The 21,171-nt window shown below is 49.3% G+C and overlaps 1 protein-coding gene across 6 annotated transcripts in view; it reads right to left on the bottom strand.

Moving 5' to 3' along the window:
* The window catches only part of AFF1 (ALF transcription elongation factor 1), a 154,449-nt gene that overhangs the window by 39,754 nt on the left and 93,524 nt on the right, over window positions 1-21,171 (bottom strand). For 5 of the 6 annotated variants that reach the window (XM_084758221.1, XM_084758224.1, XM_084758225.1 and 2 more), the window contains one exon: window positions 438-482. In XM_084758221.1, the coding sequence (XP_084614347.1) occupies window positions 438-482 (45 nt within the window). The remainder of the gene's footprint in view (window positions 1-437; window positions 483-21,171) is intronic. The other variant, XM_084758222.1, reaches the window with a different exon arrangement.

Genomic DNA, 21,171 nt, shown 5'->3' with positions numbered 1-21,171 from the left:
GAGCACAGACATGCTGCACCTCCCTGGCCCTCCCTATTGTCCCTGTGAGTGGCCAGGGCACGGGTGAGGGAAAGAGACCTTGTACACACCAGGCAACACTGTGGGTGTGGGCTCTTAGACCACTCTGAACCACTGAGCAGTCGTGCTCCAGCCTCTGATGTGGGGGTGGGGGGTCTGGGGGGGGCTGGGGGGATCTCCCATGCTACCCTCCATAAGGCAGCCCTTCTCTGGGAACTAAGCAGCCGCCTCAGTCTCTATAGGAGAGCAGAAGTGAGAAACTCATAGAACTCCAACCCAGGTTCCTACAGCTGTAAACCTCATCTTAATGAGTGAAATCTGGTAGTGTTGGACGGCACTGCTCACTGAAGTGGAGCTGCGCGGGCACCTGTCTGCTTGGTCCGGGGTCCTTCAAATGACAGCCGTGACTCCCCACTCACCTTCAGAATCTCTTCCACACAGTGCACGTCATTGGAGAACGCCTGCTGCAAAGGAAGTGGAGGAAAGCTCGGGTCAGATGATAACGGTAGGCAGGGGTGTGGGTGGGCACAGGGAGGGCGGTAACGGTAGGCAGGGGTGTGGGTGGGCACAGGGAGGGCGGTAACGGTAGGCAGGGGTGTGGGTGGGCACAGGGAGGGTGGTAACGGTAGGCAGGGGTGTGGGTGGGCACAGGGAGGGTGGTAACGGTAGGCAGGGGTGTGGGTGGGCACAGGGAGGGTGGTAACGGTAGGCAGGGGTGTGGGTGGGCACAGGGAGGGCGGTAACGGTAGGCAGGGGTGTGGGTGGGCACAGGGAGGGTGGTAACGGTAGGCAGGGGTATGGGTGGGCACAGGTAGGGGCACTTCAGGACCCACCCTTCACCTCCAGGCACTGGGGACTGCACTGCGGAGGTAAGAGTCGCCAATGTCATCAGTGGAAGCATACACACCTGCCCGCCCCAACTAAATGCGACTGAAGGGAATAGTGAGGGTCGGGGACTCAGCGCAGCAGTCCAGCGCTTGCCAGGCTTCTGTAAGACCCACTAAAGAAGGGAGAAGTGGGGAGGGGGGGATAACGGGGGAGGGAGAGAGGGACAGATCAGTAGGTCTAAGAGGGCACCAGACGGAACAGAAACGGAGGCAAAAGGGATCAGGCAACACAGTCGGCCACAGAGAAGCCAAGCTAAAAGAACACGGACAGACATGGAGGTCATCTGAACACTAGTGCACCCACACAGCAGAGGCCCACATCCAGTCAGGGATAGCTCACCATTACAGCTTTCACAACTCATTTTATGTTTGAAGATCTCTCTGTCTGTCTGTCTGTCTGTCTGTCTGTCTGTCTGTCTCTCTCTCTCTCTCTTCCCCCGCCCACCCCGTGTGTGTGTGTGTGTGTGTGTGTGTGTGTGTGTGTGTGTGTGTGTGTGTGTGTGTGTCATATGTGTAGGTACTCCCAGAAGCCAGAGGATGATGTCAGGATCCCTGGATCTGGAGTTACACGGGGTTGTAAACTGCAGGGTATGTGCACTAGGAATAGAACTCGGATCCTCTAAAAGAACAGTATGAACCCATAGCCAACGAGCCATCTCTCCAGCCCCCAAAAACTCGGTTTAAATTAAAACAGTGTCCTACTTCACCTTCCACTGGAATTTTAACTTTACAGAAGCACACAAACACACATGTGCACATGCCTGTCTGTGCGCAAAGGATGGCCCAGAGTGAGCAGACAAGGCCCACTCCCGGGGCCTCCACTTCACCTCTAGCTCATCAGATGCCAGAGCTACCGCGAGTGCTGACAGCGTGGACAGCTCCTGGACACTCAGCTTATGTCTGCATGCACTTTTAAGTACAAAGAAAACAAAAAGGTTAAATCTAAAGAACACCGCCCACAAATCTAGTTTTCAATGGAGCAGCTCCCTTTGCTCTGTGTCAGCCCTGAGCCAACGTACACAGAGCTAGCACCATACACCCTGTCCCCTTCCTAGCTCTGCTGCTGATGCCGTCACGTGTGTGTGTGTGTGTGTGTGTGTGTGTGTGTGTGTGTGTGTGTCTCGGGAGGGGGGGGGGAAGCCTGGTTAGAGTGCCACCTACAGGCAGTACTATGTAAGAGCAGCCTACCCTATAGCACTGGTGCTGTCGCAACAGAGGGCTATTACTGCACCACGCGTCTCCTTTCAAGAATGATAAAAAGAAAACAGTACATTTGCACCAGAGTCTGAAAGTCCTGTCAAAATTCAAACACAATGTGATCTACCTCAGCGTTGTGTTCAAAACGTATTATATTCCCTGACGATTTGTGGGCATTTTTGGAGCTTGCTATTTCTGAGGCATGACCAGGAAGTTCAAAATACAGCCAGAGAGGGTTAAGGAAATCTGTATTCCGCCACACGCACTGAGCCCACCACCGACCCTCTGCATGGCCAAACTAGCTGTTAGCTTCCAAAAACCATTAAAAGATGTCAGGAGACCCACACCACTCGGCAGAGCCACATTCTAACATAAATGTCAGATATGAGTATAAAATATGAATATAAGGGGCTGGAGAGACGGCTCAGAGGTTAAGAGCACTGGCTGTTCATCCAAACGTCCTGAGTTCAATTCTTAGCAACCACATGCTGAGCCACAGCCATCTATAATGAGATCTGGTGCCCCCTTCTGGCCTGCAGGTGTACATGCAGGCAGAGCACTGTAGACATAATGTATAAATCTTTTTTTAAAAAAAATATACGGCTGGGCATGGTAGTGCACGCCTTTAATCCCATCAGAGGCAGATGGACCGCTGTGAGTTTGAGTCCAGGACAGTCAAGTCTACACAGAGAAACCCTGTCTCAAAAATCAACAAAAATATGAATATATACTAGTTTCAGTAACTTGACATCCATTGTTAGAAAAGTCACAACCAGTAGTGAAAGTGAATCAACATAGAGCCCAGGACTCTAATGACACAGGGCAATAGTCCCCTCCTGCCTGAGGCAGGGCAGGAAAGTGGGGGTGCAGACAAAGTGACTGGCTATCGATGGACACAGTAAAGCATGCCCTGACGAGGACCAACAGCAGAGCTTGCCAGTTATTTCCAAAGCACAGAATGAAGTGGGAAGCAACCCTCGCTCCGGGGGTAGCAGTGAAATTAGAGATCATCTCCTGCCCACACAGCGGCAGACGGAACCTTCACATCCCCTCACCCTGCTTGCCGGGGGACAGCATTTGATTCCTAGTGCTCTTGTCCCACATTCCCCCGCACACAGCCCATCGGCTGCAGCCTGAGTTGGTGCTCGGCCCTTTCTCCCCAGCCTTCCGACGTGCACCACGCTACCTCTGATCCTGTATCTAATCAGTGAAGGCTGGTGAAGTGGCTCAGTGGGTAATGGTGCCAAGCCTGACCGTCTGAGTTCAATCCCAACAAGCCACGTGGTAGGAGAGACCCAAATCCCAGTTCTCTGACCTCTGCATCTGTGCCATGCCGCATGCGCTCATGTGGACACCACACGCTCCCCCACAGTAAACTGAAAACCAGAGAGGCGACAGGGGGGTCGGTGCAGCGGCTCAAGTCCGCCAGCTGTTCCATTCCCATCTCTTCTCTCCCCCACAAACTAGATGCAAGACGCGGAACTGCATCTTTCCACACTAAGGACCGCCTCCTGTGATAGAGTGGAACCCCCCAGGTCTGCCACGACAGGAAACTTCCCCAAAAGGCGGGGATGCTGAACAGAATCCTGCTCCTAAAATCTACACCACCACCCCCTTCCCTAAACGCGCAGCTCGCGCTCAGTGCATGTTGCTCCTGCTGAGCAGCGGCAGCTGCAGGCCCTTGATACAGCTCTTGCCATGAGACTCAGTGGCAGATTTTTTAAAAAAGATCCCTTATGGAACACAGGGTAATAAAATGCCACAGCAAAATCAATGACTCATCATCAAGAAGAGAAGGGTGCTCCCTAAGGGAGCACAGGCTGACCAACTCCCAGACCTCACTGCTGTGTCCGCGTGCCCAGAGCAGGCAGGCCACCACTGCTGCGCCTCTGTTGTCACTTCACGTGGGGATTCCATTCGGAGCCCCGTGTCCCAGCAGGCATGCTGCCCAGGGCCATGGCCTTAATGCAGGACAACAGCCGCACTCAATTAAGCAGGGAACATAGCAGCTACTTACTAAACTCATTATACTGGGCCCTGCACTTACACAGCATTATTTCCTCAAACTGATACCATTGATTATAAAATCGATCACTAGCTTGGCATGGAGAAAGTTGTTCCACTAAATACACCCATCAACCCTATTATACACCCCTATTACAAAACCCTGCAGATCAATTAAGATGTCTCAGGGAAGGGGACACAATATCTAGTTTCATTCTCCTATCAACCACTGTGGCAGGCAGTTCTCACAACAGGCAGGCTAAAATCGTGTGTCACACAAGGTCGCACAAAAGCTCTCAAACAGCTGAGCCAAGCTTCAAGATCCTGTCAAACTGGCTTTCCGAAGACTGCAGGCAACGAACACGCCAGCATTTGAGGAAGAGCAGGTTTCTGCTCTGTGCATGGCCAAAAACATTTGTTCAGGAGCAGTTTCTCCATTTCCTTCTTCGCGCGGCAAAACTGCACTTTGGGGTTCACGTTTCCCTGCCTCTCGCTACCCTCTCGTGCGCACCTCTCAGAGCAGAGAAGACCCAAGGCTGTCCGTGGCCTGACCTCTCTCAGGAATGACACTCAGAATTGGTACTGAACCAGCGAGCAGTTACGGTCTTCGGAGCTTTGTTTTACTAAAGCTGAAAGGACCGAGCAGAAGAAGCACCTTGCCTTCAGCTCCCGCAGGCTCAGCCCTGCGTCAAGTTTCAACAGAACAGCATTTTTGCAATGATGCTATTGTCTTAGAGGCTTACCAGGCAAATGGAGGCCACAGAGGTCGGACACCAGGAGCCAGACCCCAGCTTCTCTAGGCTGGCTTTGCTCAGGACCGGCTCTGTGATCTTGGATAAAATTCAAGACTGGAACTATTTCCTTACTGTGATAAAGGAGAGTATTACCACACCTAACCATCTCGAAGGAACAGTGTGAAGGAAGCCAAGCGCACGGCCACGGAAATGAAATGTAAAAGCTGGCAAAAGGAACCGACATACTGAATGCCTGGTGCCAACGTGAATTAGCAAAGGACGCTTTAATAACGGGACTGTTGCAAAAGACGTTCTGACAAACGTTTGCCCAAATCCGCTGCCCCTCAGATTGCGGTCTGCTGCCGCTTCCCCACGCCGCTGGCTCAGTGACGTGCATGCCCTTGTCCCTGTCTGAAACCCATTCTCTTGCCTTCCTCCTGCTCAGGGCTTTGGGGAAACACGCCCAGCTGCTCCCCTCTGCCCAGGTTGCCTAGGTGGTCAGGAGGCTGCTCCCAGGGGCACACTCCGGTACAGCATGCCTCCCCCAGAGCGGTGCACGCTGTGTCACTGCAGAGCCCCCAGACCTGCCTATAAACACCATAGAGCTTCCTCTTTCTGGATTACAAATTCTCTGAAAGCAGGGGCCAGCCTTGCCACACCCCACCTGCTACTTAAACGACGACGCTAACAACGTTTGCTGGGTTTCCATGTCTTCAAACTTGGGGTTCTCATCTCTGAGGCTGGAGACGTGACTCAGGGTGAAGAGCTGCTTTTCCTGAGGACCTAGGTGGGAACCCCGACACCCACACCCATCCATTCCAGGGGAGCCAGCCTTCTTCCAGCCCCTCCACAGAGAGGCATGCCAAGCATGCACGTGACGGTACACAAACACACGTGCAGACAAAACACTGGGACCCATAAAAGAAAAGTTCTAAAATGAATTTCAGATATGAGAGCTTTGGAAATACTAGATGCAGTAGGATGTTTGAATTAGAAATCAACACCTGAGTAACTATGAGGAAACTAAGTAGAAACTGTAGAAACTATGTAGAAACTAGCATATGCAGGGCCTACAGGACACATCTGTCCCTGTCTCTCCTCAGAAACACTGGAAGCACTGAATTTAAAAAGAAAAAAAGTTTCAAAGTGGACTGGCAACAAAGCAAAGGACTGACAATATCCTAGGGGCAGAAGGACAGAGGGTTCAACACTCCAGCATCGATGCGGCAATGGCTCCCATAAAGGGGGCTGTGGGGGGAAGAGAGAGGAGACATGTGTGAGCCCTTGTGTGCGAACCCCTGTGTGTGAGCCCCTGTGTGTGAGCCCCTGTGTGTGAGCTCCTGTGTGTGAGCCCCTGTGTGCGAGCTCCTGTGTGTGAGCCCCTGTGTGCGAGCCCCTGTGTGTGAGCCCCTGTGTGCGAGCCCCTGTGTGCGAGCCCCTGTGTGCGAGCCCGTGTGCGAGCTCCTGTGTGCGAGCTCCTGTGTGTGAGCTCCTGTGTGTGAGCCCCTGTGTGTGAGCCCCTGTGTGCGAGCCCCTGTGTGCGAGCTCCTGTGTGCGAGCCCCTGTGTGCGAGCCCCTGTGTGTGAGCCCCTGTGTGTGAGCTCCTGTGTGCGAGCCCCTGTGTGCGAGCCCCTGTGTGTGAGCCCCTGTGTGCGAGCTCCTGTGTGTGAGCCCCTGTGTGTGAGCCCCTGTGTGTGAGCTCCTGTGTGTGAGCCCCTGTGTGTGAGCTCCTGTGTGTGAGCCCCTGTGTGTGAGCCCCTGTGTGCGAGCCCCTGTGTGCGAGCCCCTGTGTGTAAGCTCCTGTGTGTGAGCTCCTGTGTGTGAGGCTGAGGTGGGTATCTTCTTCCACTGCTCTCCACCATGTTTTGTTTGAGGCAAACTAGGCCGGACAATGAGGCAGCCACTGGGATCTGCCTGTCTCTGACCCTCTGGCCCCAAGCAGCAGTGGCAGGAATGTGGTACCCAGGCCCAGCTTTCACATGGTTCTGACTATGCCGTCTCAGGTCCTCAGACTTCCAGAAAAAGCATTTAACCAGAGAGCTACCTTCCCAAGTTTTCTTTCTTTCTTTCCTTTTCTTTTCGAGACAGGGTCTCTCGGTGTAGCCCTGGCTGTCCTGGACTCACTTTGCAGACCAGGCTGACCTTGAACTCACAGCAATCCACCTGCCTCGGTCTCCCAGAGTGCTGGTATTACAGGCATTGGCCACAGTGCCTGGCTAAGTTGCCAAATTCTAATTGTGTGTGTTCTTTGACTTATAGCACTGATATCCCTATGTTCCAAATAAAATGTTTACAAGGTTTCAGGTAAGATCAGTTTACAAACAGCTAGATACTACAACAAGTAAAACCTCTATCTGAGTAATAAAATTATGGTACATACAAAGAAATATATGCAACTATGACAAAGGAGCTTTTTTTTTTTTTTGGTTTTTCGAAACAGGGTTTCTCTATGTAGCCTTGGCTGTCCTAGACTCGCTTTGTAGACCAGGCTGGCCTCGAACTCACAGCGATCCGCCTGCCTCTGCCTCCCGAGTGCTGGGATTAAAGGCATGCGCCACCATGCCCGGCAGGACAAAGGAGCTTTATGTGCTGATGAGGGGGTTTTTGTGTGTGTGTGTGTGTGTGTGTGTGTGTGTGTGTGTGTGTGTGTGTGTGTGTGTGTATAAAATTACCAAAGAGGTATTGCCCTAACTATATGAAAAAGAAGAAAAACAAATAAGGTGCTGTCAGCATTTGTATAAATGGAAAGTGCCAGAGGCTAGACCATCCGTTTGACATTGCCTACTATGCTTAAAATATGCTAAAAACAATGCGCAAAAAAGTAACACCATCTTCTTCAAGGTGGTTTGGGAATACAAGAATTTACAAGGTTTCAATGCTATATCTCCTTTTTCTTTTTTAAATTTTTTAAGTTCTAAGCCTTTAAACCCATCACTTAGTGATTAAAACAAAGAAGAAACAACCTAGAAACATTAGACTGAAATTAGAAACTTGTCAAATTCCTACCACCTCTTTTCAGCTCCTGGAGCTTTTTAACCCATCCTCCTGTGTCTCCTGCGTGTGTCCTCAGCAGCGCCCCACCCCCTCCCACCCTCACCCATCACACAGAGCACAGCACTGAACTGCTGCCTACAGACTGGCAGCCACCTTCCCAGAGTGGACTTGATGCACAGGCAACAGGGCCCAGACCTGCTCTCGCTTTCTAAATGGAATGTTGGGCACAGTCACAAGTCTGTAACCCCAGTGGTTCTACGGCATGACAGGGGAGGCCAGCCCAGCACACACAGAAAAATAAAAAATAAAAAAAGACCCTATTTTAAACAAAGTAGAGGTTGTCCCCTGAAATATGCCCTGTGGTATATGCTTGCTCTCTCTCAAATATGTGCGTGCATTTGTACAAGCGCACATGGACACTGTACATACACACACACACACACATGCATATCACACACTCAAACACACACACACACACACACACACACACACACAAACACACACACACCAAATACTTGAACAAATAAGTATTGAATATACGTATGTGAAATACCCAAAATCTAGATTGACTGTGAGGAGAAAAAACATGAGACAGTGCATGTTAAAGTCTGTGTCATACAAATAAATACATGCAATTATGTGATGGCGCCACAATCATAATCATCACTTCTAAGAAAGATTAGAGACAGGAACCAGAGGACCTGACTGAACAAGGCTTGGCGTAGTGTTAATTGTGTTCTGTGAATAAGCCGTAAATCCAAGAACACACTCACACCGCCTGGGTGTGGCCGCCTCAGCTGGAAGATGCACAAAGGTACAGGCATCGCAGCACTGCAGCCCCCGGGCAACTGTCTTTATGTCAACTTCCAACTCCAAAGTTTAAGATAAAGAGTTTTTGAGGCTCCTGGATAAGCGTACGGGCATTCTTATAGGCCAAATTAAACCAATAACCACACCGCCTGTGCACACACCCACACACCCACACCCATACACCCAAGGGTGTTTGAGACTGTTACTGAAAGAGATCACTAAATAACGTACTCTATACAGTTTTCTTCGACTGCAAATACGCTGTGTGTGTTGCATTCAACTGCTAAAACTTCCAGGGATTACTAACGGGGCTAGAAAGGTGAGTAAGTAAAGACACTCAGTGTACTTGGCGAGGACCCTAATTTGCCCACAGTGAATGGGGTCACGACTTCCCTCTTCTGGCCTCCCTGGTCACTGCTCAGGTACAGAAACCCCAACACACACAGAGGTGGCAGCACATGTCTTTAGTCCCAGCACTCAGGAGGCAGAGGCAGCCAGATCTCTGAGTTTGAGGCCAGCCTAGTCACAGGGTGAGCTAGCACAGCCAGGGCTATAGAGAGAAACACTTTCTCAAAACAAACAAACAAAATAACATTTTTACTAAAGATTATTAAATAAGTTTCATTTCCCTAAAAATATTTCCAAAATGTAGCCATTTTTTAAAAACTTACATGTATTTGTGTACATGTAGCTTGGTGCATGCATATCAAAGTGTGTGTGTGCGCGCGCGCGCACGTGCATATAAAAAAAGTCAAAGGACAGACAGAACAGGCATTGGTTCTCTCCTCCCAATATGCGCCCCTAAGATTGAAGTCATGCCATCAGGCGTGGTGGCAGCGGCCTTTCAAGTTGTGTGAAGGTTTTTTTCTTTTTTCTTTATTATTATATATACAATGTTCTGCCTGAGTGTACACTTGCAGGCCAGAAGAGGGCATCAGATCTCATTATAGATTGTTGTAAACCACTCTGGTTGCTGGGAATTGAACTCATGACCTCTGGAAGAGCAGGCAGTGCTCTTAACCACTGAGCCATCTCTCCAGCCACCCCATACCCCCCTTTAAACAGGTTGTTGTTTTGCATTTTTGGTGCTAGGGGATTTGAGGTGTGCTAAAGTACACCTGCAGCCACTGAGCTACATCTGAAGACCTGCATCACTTGTAAGAAGTGAAAAATGCACACACACCACCACCCATGTCTTTTTAGATAGAATCCGACTGCGTGCCGAGCACAGAAGTTAGCACACACTCAGTTAGACACTATGGCTCTCCGAACAGCTTCTCAGGAGGAAGATGCATGAAAAGACTGTAAATATAGTGAAAAGGAACATGGTGGCACGTGGCTGCCACCCCAGGTCCCAGGCCATCTTCGACCACACAGTAAAACAAAATTACAGAGAGGAACTTGTTGTTTCTTCCCAACAAAACCTGCTGTGGGCAGAGAAATCAGCTTTCCTGTGGGGCGATCAGGAGGGGGAGGTGGCTCTTCTCTGAGATCCCCCACTCCTGGAATCCAACCACATTCAGCCAGCAGTGCTCTCCTCCTTCTCCTCCAAGCACCCCGCCTTCGTGGGGTAAAGGGGCAGGGGTGTCTCTGTGAGAACCCCCTAAGTCTGTCTGCACTGGCTCTCCACTGCACCTGTGACATGAGCGCCTACAGCCCTGCTCATTTAAAACACAGTTTTAGGCAAACTGTTCTAGCCACAAACTGACCGCTTTCTGATTGTCACCAACTAAAGCAGAAAGCAAAAATGGACTCGAGATTTGGGGGGGGGGGGGGGTTGACAAACAAACTGAAGCCTGCAAACCCTTACAGGAAGTAGCCTTCAAAGACCAATAAAAGTGATTTGACAATTTCCTGTTCCTTCCCCGGCAGTCACTTGATCACACAACTGAGGCCGTTTGTTTTAATTAGTGTCATAAAGAAGGTTTTCTTTTTCAAAAAAACAAAACAAAACAAAAAACAAAAACAAAAAATGGGGTTCCTATTCTTGAGATCTGGACTCAGAAATAAAAACAAATTACTCACTAGCATTTCTCTCCATATGGAATTATAAATGTCCACTGAACACACAGTGCTAACGACGTAGAGGAAATGCCACCGTACCCAATTTCTGGTACTATCCTTTGCCAGGGATTCAGAGCTCCTAAGTTTTTTGTAACACTTGCAGGGTGCACGGAAGCCAAATTACAGTACTCACTAGTGTGCTGCATACACACCAGCAGTCAATTACGTTCTCGGTACAGAAGTTAAGACACTGTGTTGAAGCTCGCTTAGGAGTAGCGCACCTGGATGGACAAACGGTCACCGCCTATTTGACTACACGCCTGGCCTCACGTTCCCGCTCCCGTGCCATCGCCGTTCACCACTCAGTGCAGCGAGCGGAGGTCCCGGTGCGTTAGCCTCTGAAGGATGGGAGGTCACATGAGATCTTGTGAAGCCCACTGTGGGTGTAGCAACCATGAATGATTTAGTGAGAATGGCGACGCTGGCAGTAAAGGGTGGGAAAAAACAAAACACCAAAAAGGACAAGTCTAGATACCTTGACTTGTCTATAGGCCCTATGAAAGAAAGGCAAGTTCTTTCATAGGGCCTATAGAATAACGCCTCTTTCTAAAACCCAATTCTACTGCTTACTGAAATGACCTCAGGATGCACGTGAGGGGCTGCTAGAGCCTGAACATCAGCTGCGTAAACGAGTCTGTCTTCAAGCAGAGTGCATCGCTGCAAGGAGGGTGGGAAACCACAATGGGATGCGTTGCAACTGTGCTCCACACTGCGTCCTGGCTCTTGCTATTCGGGTCTCTCAGTCGTACGGCCGCACAACTCTGCTCTAAAACAACAGCACTACATTATTCTGTCAGAGACTTAAACCCGCTTGCTCTACCTTTAAGTGGTCCTGTATGTCACATTTAAGTGGCACATAGCATTTGGAAACCATGTCCAATTCTGCATTTCATGGGTGCTTGGACTTTTTTTTTTTTTTTAATGACTAAGTATAGACTGAGGCTAGAGAGGCATCCTAAGAAAAGGTGGGACTTTCCAGCAGTTTCTGGATGAGGTTGAAAGAAACTGAAGTCATAGGCATGAGATAAGCCATTTAATCCATGCCTTGTCAGGGCGGACGGGAGATTTTATCCCGGGCTCACTCCTCAGTAATCACAATGTCTCCTCCAGGCTAGGTGTTGCTCGCCTGTCTCCTGGCATTACTTTCAAAAGCAAAAGCCAGAATCCAGTGCAAAAGAAAAGAACAGAAACAAGAAAGAAATTACTGCAGTGGTAGCTAAACAGCTCCAAACCCCCACAGTGACCACAGGCATGATAACCACCACAGGAACCAAATACATTTCCGTGGTATGGGAAAATGACCTTGGGAAAGTATAACATTTATTATTGTGCACTTGCCTAGAATGTACAAGGCCCTGGGTTCAAGCCTCAATACCACAAACAAACAAACAAACACGCACCCACGCACGCATGCATGCATGCATGCACGCACACGCGCACTGTAAGAATGAACTATTAGAATATCATGGTTATGCTTGCCTTTAATCCCAGCACTCAGGAGGCAGAGGCAGGCGGATCGCTGTGAGTTTGAAGCCAGCCTGGTCTACAAAGCAAGTCTAGGACAGCCAGGGCTATACAGAGAAACCCTGTCTCAAAAAAAAAAGAAAAAGAAAAAGAAAAAAAGAAAAGAATCTCATGCATAGGTCATTATAAATAAATATATTTGCGTTTGTACAGCTGTTTAAAACCAAATTTGAGTAGAAGTAATGGTGTGAGCCTGTGTCCACCACAAGTCTCTGAAGTCTTGACTTGTCTTCGATACCCAGACCCTCTCTTGAAGAAGGTAGCAAAGTGTGGATAGGAGGAGAAAACAAGGAAGGAATTTAGAAAAAACTTGGTCATCACACTGAATCCCAGAAAAAAAAAAAATGTAATCTTTTCCTGGCTTATCTTCATATATAAACTGGTCCTGGAAGGATAGAGAAACTGCCTAAGACCTCAGCAAAGGTCCACCAATCAAAAATGAAAATATACTTAGATATTTTGTGTATTTTCATATGTATGTGAAATATACTTGAATAAGCACAAAGTTCAGTGATAGCACTTAATAAATGCAGGAGGAAGGCCAAGGCAAGGTGTGGGTTACCTCACACCTGAGGGACTGACACAAGTTCAAGGTTACCCTGAGCTACATAGCAAGACCTTGTCTCAAAACAAACTTGTTTTATACCAGCACTTACCGTGTGAGAAGGAGAAATTACCTGCAAAGTGCTCTAATATTTTCTGGTTATAAGCAATTTGCTACAATTTTAAAAGCTAAGAAAACAGTGTTGCCCTTATTTTGGAAACACAACAGTCACTGACTCCTCTCAGACCCGTCTCCTCCTCCTCTCATGTGGCGGCTTCTAGCTGCTGTCTGTGGGATGCACGTACAGGGTGGTGGCCCTCAGACTCAACGCTCCAGAGCCACGATCTGGAGCCCAGCCTTGTGATGCTCAAGGGCGCACATCAGCAGCCAGCCTCGTTCACCTCAATTCCCCATATTCCTACGTCTACTGCCTCTCCTGTTCACATCCGTTCCTTCTATGCTTTTCCAGAATACAGAATCTAGAAGCCAGAGAAGAGACTCTGGGAAACAAGAAACCACTCTAGCAGCACAGCAAAAACAACTGTCTTAGAAGGACTGCACCTCCCTTATGTATGACCCAGCAGCCACCCTCCAGATGATTCCGACACCTGGCCCACGGCCCATGAGAGAACAGGACTGGAGTGCACCCACTTCCTTCCAACATGGTGATCAAGCCACCAGCTGGGACCTGGGACATGTGACACTCAAAACACTTGCTTAAGGTCCCTTCAGTCTGACTTTCTTCAATTGGTCTATTGTAATAAGCTCCATGCAGTTAACTAGAACGTTCTGTCACGCTGCACCAGCAGGAACCACTGTTCAGAATGAAGCAGTGCACCTTCACACTGGCCACAGACAGGGCAGGGAAGCCTTTCCACTTTAAGTGTCATCTCCACGTCCAGCAGTTGGTGCTGTGAGGAACATAGTTTCTCCGCACACTTTTGTAGGTAGAATGAAGTAGCTAGGATACTGTATTTAAAAGACAAAACAAAGAGCCAGGTGGTTGGCACAAGCCTTTAATCCCAGCACTTGGGAGGTAGAGCCATGGGGCTCTCTGAGTCACCCTGTCTACAGAGTAAGTTCCAGGACAGCCTGCCTGCACTGAGAAACTATGTCTCAAAAGGGGAAAAAAGAGAATGCATATGTTCACACAGCCGACCGGAGTTCGAATCCACATCCAGGGCTCACAATGGCTTGTGGCTCCTGCTCCAGGAGGATCCAATGCATATGGCATCTGCACTCACACACACTCTCACACCTTAAGAAAAAAGCGCAGGAAGTTTCCCAACCTTCTAAACAAGGCTTGAATTCAAAATGCTCTTTAAAAAAATAAAAAGAATGCATTAAGCCAGACGTGGTGGCACACGCCTTTAATCTCAGCACTCGGGAGGCAGAGGCAGGAGGATCGGCCTGAGTCTACATCTATAAAGTTTGTCTAGGACAACCAAGGCTCCACAGGGAAAGCCTGTCTCGTTAAAAAAAAAAAAAAGCATTAAACTCTTTAAAGGGCAATGTACTTATATTCTGGTTTTTAAATAATCAGTATCTTCAACCTATATCCTTGCAGCATTTGCCAAGTCATTCATAAATTCAGAACCAGTGTTTGAAAGATACAAGAAAAAAATCATTAGCTATAGGAATTTTCATTTATGCTTTTAATTGCCATAAAAATATTGATATACATGTGGTCAGACACGGTAGTATAATCCTGTAATCCCAACACTCAGGAGGCTGAGCTACATAGTGAGACAGTGTTTCCAAACACACAACAAAAGCAAGTCTGCATTTGCTACAAATATCAAACTATGTGCACTTTCTCTACCTTCGCTGCCATTATTCTAGAAGGAAGGCGGGCTCCAGAGTCCAAACAGCCACACAAGTCTCACGAGGGAGCCCAAGTCTCCTGTGGCAGCCAAAAAAAAAAAGGAACAAGAAAGCCCTGTTGCCTATCAGGTGTGCACACTGCAGAGAGGACCTGGGAGGCGCAGAATATGCCTGTGGCTGGAAAATGCATTTACCTTGCTTACAGTCATGCGCACAGCAGACTGAACCAGGCCACATTGATTGTTTCATTAAAGAGAAACAGACAAAACACAGCTCTTTTGAGACCTGGAATCTCTTGCCTTGCTCCACACCCTCCATCTTCTGTGTATTCTTCCCCACCTGGACCCTCTGCTGGATACTTACTGAGGGGCAGTGGGGCACTTACCTCCCTGAGCATCTCTTAATGCCTTCCTACATAGCAAAAAAGAAAAAAGCTTTCCTGTCTCAACATGCCCTGCCAGCCCTGTTCAATGCCATTAGGTCCCTTCGTTTGGTGCTGGTGGCTGCAATGCCAGCACTGACAGGGAAGAACTTTGCGTGTCTTCCCTGGTACAAAGCCATAAGAAACAGGAGGGTTCCCAGGCACAACTCCCCTGGCTCTGCTCCTAAAACTACTCTCTCAAGTACTGCGTTGCTTAGCACTGTTTGCCTTGCCCCCGTACATTTGAAATCGGCAGCATCTGTCCCTTCGGCAGTTTTGACTCATGCAAAGCACTGTACGCAACGTTGAAAACACGCAGCTTCACCAATGGGCAGCCCGCCCTCCTCCCTGGCTCCTGCAAAACCAGGACTCCAAAACAGCTCACCCCATTCTGCTCACAAGGACAGGAGAAAGAACAGTGAGGTGCACAGCAGCTGATGGCACATACGCAAAATATTTAAGGTACCAGTGGGAGCCCCTATTAAGCTGCACCTGTAAAATGTGTGCCTGCACAGCCCACCCGACGACTCGTCTGAAATAAAAAAAAGTTCTGCTCTGTGCCACTCCGTGTCTGCAGTGAGATAAAAGGCAGGTCCCCAAGCAACTGCAGCAATCTTTGCTGTCTCTCTTCTTTCTCCTTGTCTGTGTGAACTGGAGGGCAGCTCAGAAGGCCTCCTGCCTGCCACGCAAGTGCTTCTCCACTGAGCTACACAGCTCTAGCTCACTGAATGCTGACTTTTACATTCACACTATGCACTAACTTTAAGAACACGCACACACAAAATTGGCACACACACAAAAAACTAATCTAATGCTATGCATTTCAAGACAATTCTGTCACCTAAGTTTTTGTTACTCTAAGGGTCATCTTAGTCTGCTGAGGTGATCGCTGCAGAGAAAGAGAGGCCAAGGTGATGACAGCCACTGCATCCAGGGCCAGGGCCATCACTACCAGCAACGTCACTGACATCCCGGCACATCTTCCAGGGATGCGTAGATGAATCTGACATTCTAAGATCTACTTCGTATCAAACCCCCTCACCTGCTACTTGCTGGATGCGGACAGAATGCCACGGAAGGGCACTTTGTAGGGAAAACATGAGCGGATTCTGTGAATGGAGAGAGTCTTGGAAACCTCAGATGTCTGTCAGTGTCATCTACACCAGAAGTTCTGCCTACATACATTGGTGATGAGCCACATGCTGTTAGCCGTGTGAGCCTCTAGCCCTGGCGCCACCATGGACCACTGCCCGAAACAGCATGAGCATGGTGCTGCTCCCACACAACTCACCCCTAAGGAAACACAGGGCTGCTTTGGTTGGCTGGGTTTTGGCAGAGTCTCACTATGTTGCCTTAGCTAGACTAGAACTTCAGATGTTGGGCTCCAGTGGCCTCAACCCCATCCCTGCCTCTCAACTGAGGGGATTAGGGACTGGAGACATGACTCTGCTCTTCCAGAGGTCCTGAGTGCCATTCCCAGCAGCCACATGATGGCTCACAGCCATCTATACTGGGATCTGATGTCTTGTTCTGGTGTGCAGGCACATATTCAGATAGAGCATTCATACACAAAATAAATAAATAAAATCTTGTTTTAGATGAGGGGATTAGAAGCCTCCAGCACACCGCCTGTGGTGTTAGAGTTGTTAAGCTACCTCGCCATGACTCCTCCCTTCCTTTCTCCCATGCTACTCAGCCTCCCCACAGCTCCCTCTAAGTTAAGCAGCCAACATCTCTGTGTCTCTGAGAATGCCATCATGGCACCTGTACCCTCACTACGCCACTAGCACACTGTGAATTAACGTTGTGTCGAGGGAGAAATATTGTCATGTTGGAAGGTGGGATTGGATCCTGTGCTCTGGGGATGAGGAAGGAGGCGGCAGGGTGGGTGCTGTCCGCCAGGCAAGTGCTGACAAACCTCAAAGTTGAGCTGGGAAAAACCACGAAAGGTCCCCTAAGTCATGAGTTGCACAAGGGGGGGGGGGGGGGCGGGGAAGGAAAAAAGAGAGAGAGAAAGGCTTCTGGTGAGGAGTTCCAAGCCTGAGAAGGGGAGAAGGGAGCCCATAGCGAGGCCCCCCTCTTTCCAGCTGTTGAGGCCAGCTCTCACTCTGCAGCACATCCTGGTCACAGACCCACAGCTGTGCTCCCACCTCAGCCTCCACTGAGATCGCAAGCATGAGCCACCAGCGCTGCACCTCGCATGGTCTACACGGCACTGGACTAGAAAGCAAACAGTAGGACTTACCCAACAACTGAGGTGTTACTGAAATGGTCCCTATTCTGAGGTTTCTAACCTAACTCCTACTTTCTAGAACCTTCCTAATGCTGTGACCCTTTAGAACATTTCCTTATGCTGCAGTGACGGCTCCCCTCAACCTCCATCCCAAGCATAAAATTATTTTGTTGCTACTTCATAACTGTAATTTTGCTACTATTATTAAGAATCATAATGCAGGGCTGGAGAGATGGCTCAGAGGCTAAGAGCACTGGCTGTTCTTCCAAAGGTCTTGAGTTCAATTCCCAGCAAGCACATGGTGGCTCAAGACCATCTATATTGTAATCTGGTGCCCTTTTCTGGCTCTGGCCTGCAGACAGAACACTGTATACATTAAAAAAAAAAAAAGAATCATAAATATCTGATATGCAGGATATTTGATATGTGGCCCCTAGGAAATGGCCACTTGACCCCCAAAGAAGTCATGATCTGAAAGTTGAGAACTGCAGCTTTAGAACAAAAGCTGTGATCGATGACAATTAGTGATTTTTAAAAATTTTTATTTATTCTTATTTTACACGCACTGGTGTTTGCTGACATATTTATCTGTGTGAGTGTGTCAGAGTTGCTGGAACTGGAGTCATAGGCAGTTGTGAGCTGCTGTATGGGGGCTGGGAATTGAACCCAGGTCTTGTGGGACAGCAACCAGTAAGCGCTCCAGCTAGCAATGAGTGGTTGATACAGCCTGCCCTACTATATTACTAGAGGAAACCTGTAAGGCCCTGCCTGCCTGTCATCACTGAGTATGTTCAGACTGCCTTCTGCTCCAGTGTCCCTGGAGTCCTAGGTCACCAACAAGCTTTCAGGACAAACCTGCTGGCACAGTCAGACATGAGCCAAAACAGTTGTCATACGGTGCTCAGTTCCCTTGGCACCAGCACGGAGTCACAGCTGTCTGTGCCCTGCGTGAAACACTGTGCCGCTCGCCAATCTTGTTCTCCCAGTGAGCCTTCTGCGCACAGAGGGACCATGGAAAGCTTGATACCAGGATCAACGTGGCCATTTTAGTCCCTGCTGGCCTACCAAGTCTACAGCTGCACTGGCATCTCCTTTAGAACCCCACGCTCTTGGGATGCGCCTAGGAACACTGAAGCTCAGACTCCGTTATGAGCAGGGAGAGCAGGCAGGTCCCCCGGGGACTTGGTATCTGCATCCCTGGACAGACGGCCCAGCCTGTCTCTGGCTTTACCCCCACAAGCCACTCAGGCTCCACCATGGCCACAGCCCCCCCCCCCAGACCACTGCAGGACCTGACACTGCACCTGAGTCACCTTAGCCATTTGGTGTTCTCCTGAAGAGAAAAAGAGTGTGTGCTCTTAAAGTCAACTGCTGCTCTGCAGGGAATTCAATATGGTTTCAATTTTTAGTGAATACAGCAAAACCAAGATGGCAACGTTAGCTACTGAACACCCTGTTCATGGGCCATTCCTCAGTGCGGCTTCAGTCCCTCCTCACACCGTGGGGCAGTGTGGAAACAGAGGCCAGAATATGTATTCACATTGAAAAATCTCTTATTAACTAACCACAGACACATTTGGGCAGGGGGTTTCAAGACACAGTCTCTCTGTGTAGCCTGGGCTGTCCTGGGCCTGCTTTGTAGACCAGGCTGGCCTCGAATTCACAGCGATCCACCTGCCCCTGTCTCCCAAGTGCTGGGATTAAAGGCGCGCACCACCACGCCCGGCTGATAGCACATTCTTCTTTTGCTCAAAGAGTTTCTGAAAGGCGTTCTGCCAGGGGGACAGAGCACGAGGCAGCTACGGCTCAGCAGCTAATAGCAATGGCTGCTCATGAAAAGGACACAAGTTCAGTTCCCAGCAGCCATGTGGAAGAGGTTTACAACTGCCTGTAAACTCCTCGTCTGGACTTTGTGGGCACTGCACATATATGGTATATATGCAAGGGGAAAAAAAATCAGGCAAAACTTAAAAATTAATAAATCCTTTTTTCAAACTCATTTCTAAACTGAGCTAGTGACAGGTCCCCAGACAAATGTCCTGAATAGAGATTTTCATCTCATGCCATTTGACCCCACCTCTAATGAGCCCTACATGGAAAAGGGGTTATTATCATCATTGATCTACAACAACAAATCGACAACAAATTAGGCTAGACATCCCTCACGCTGAGCATGACGGAATAGAAACGCCAGCTCTCACCCAGCCCTCACCTGCGCTTAAACACAATAGAGACACACGGATTTCTGACCTCAAAGTGCTTAACATCGGGAGGAGGACCGAGGCCGAGGACAATGCAGGGGAAAGTGCTGGGACTATAGGAGCACAAAGGAGTAAGCCAGCCCTAGGGGGCCTGAGAGGCACAAGGAAGACGGGACAGTACCACAGCAGTGACACCACCTCAGACCAGAAAAAGCTCCACGAGAAAAGCAACCGACAGCCAAGCCTGGCACCGCTTGCCTGCCCTCTCAGTTCTCGGGATGGGGGTGGAAGTGGGGGGAGGGGGTGTCCTGAAGACAGACCCACTAGTATCGAATACAAAGACAGAGCCAGTGGCGGGCACCTGCAGTCCCTGCAGCTAGGAGGCTGAGGCAGAATTTCCTGGGTCCCCAAGGAAGACCTAAGCCCATGTGTATGAGGCCAGACTGGGCAAACTACTAAAACCAAACAAAGAGAAAGGAAGAGGGGAATACTGAAGATGAAAATCACACAGAAGCAGCCAACACGTTCAAGGTCGGTGATAAAGACCTCAGTGAAGACAGGACGGTGAGGGAGAAAGGAATGGGATGTTTTCCGCTGCTGTTCACACAGTAGTGTTCATAGGACCGAGATGCAAATAGCTGAAACTGGTCACAGAAAGAAAGCAACTGGACACAGACACAAAGTGAGACTGTTTTGCCAATGTCTGAGGTGGGAACGAGGAAAGGGAGACTCAGTGAAATAAATAAAGCCCAAAGAAAACCATCTGAGCCAGCCATACAGGCTTCTACAAAGCTCTGTGGGGCAGTGGTGGAGGCATCGGGAGAGTTTGCAACAAGGCTGGGAAATGGCATCCGTGATGGCCTGGTGGTGCTTGAAGAAGCAAAATGGGCCTGGGTGTGGGGGGAAGGGAAGAAGAGCGCCTGCTTGAGACCACGGGGAGAAAAGCGAGTGGTGGGTGCAGCTGTGGGTAACTGCCCGAGAAAGCTTATCCGGATGGCGTCCTGCTCTGAAAGGCAGTAGAAGGCAAAGTGAAGGCCTGCGTCCAAGTCCTCGCTCAGGGCCTCAAGTGAGTTTTAATCATCCGCTCGGCATCTGGACAGCCTTAACTGCATCATGTCAGGTGCCAATACGATGGCCAGGATGCTTTAAAAATAGAAAATAAAAAACTGGGGAGCGTTAAACGTAAGTCACACAAGCTGGGCGTGGCGACACACACCTGCAATCCCAGCACTAGGGAGGCAGAGGCAGGCGGATTGCTGTTGAGTTCAAGGCCAGCCTGGTCCAGTGAGTCCAGGACAGCTAGGGCTACACAGAGAAACCCTGTCTCGAAAAACCCAAAAAAACAAACAAACAAACAAACAAACTAAATAAACAAACAAAAAAACCTAAGTCACACAAATCGTCACCACGCCACGGACAAGCTCTGTGACAGTGCCGTGGGGCCAGGCTCCATTATGCTCCTGGGGACGCAGCTCTGCAGCATATAAAATGTGACTCAAGGTGGCCATGACAACGGAGAGTGAGACAAACGGGCAAGTAGAATATTGCTGTTGCCTGTGCTTTACAAGATATTTACTCCAGAAACTGCCAAGCCGCGCGGACGTCATTGTTCAGGGGAGGCTGTGATGCCCAGGGACCGAGCAGGCAGTAGAGAGAGCAGAGCACAGGGGTCCTGACACTTGGGCAGACAGATCATTTTTTGATTGGTTGGTTGGT

The sequence above is a fragment of the Acomys minous genome, assembly GCF_964271855.1.
Source record: "Acomys minous genome assembly, chromosome: 15".
Classification (NCBI taxonomy): Eukaryota; Metazoa; Chordata; class Mammalia; order Rodentia; family Muridae; genus Acomys; species Acomys minous.
Note: the sequence above shows the minus strand (reverse complement) of the source record. Positions and strands in the feature narration are given on the sequence as shown.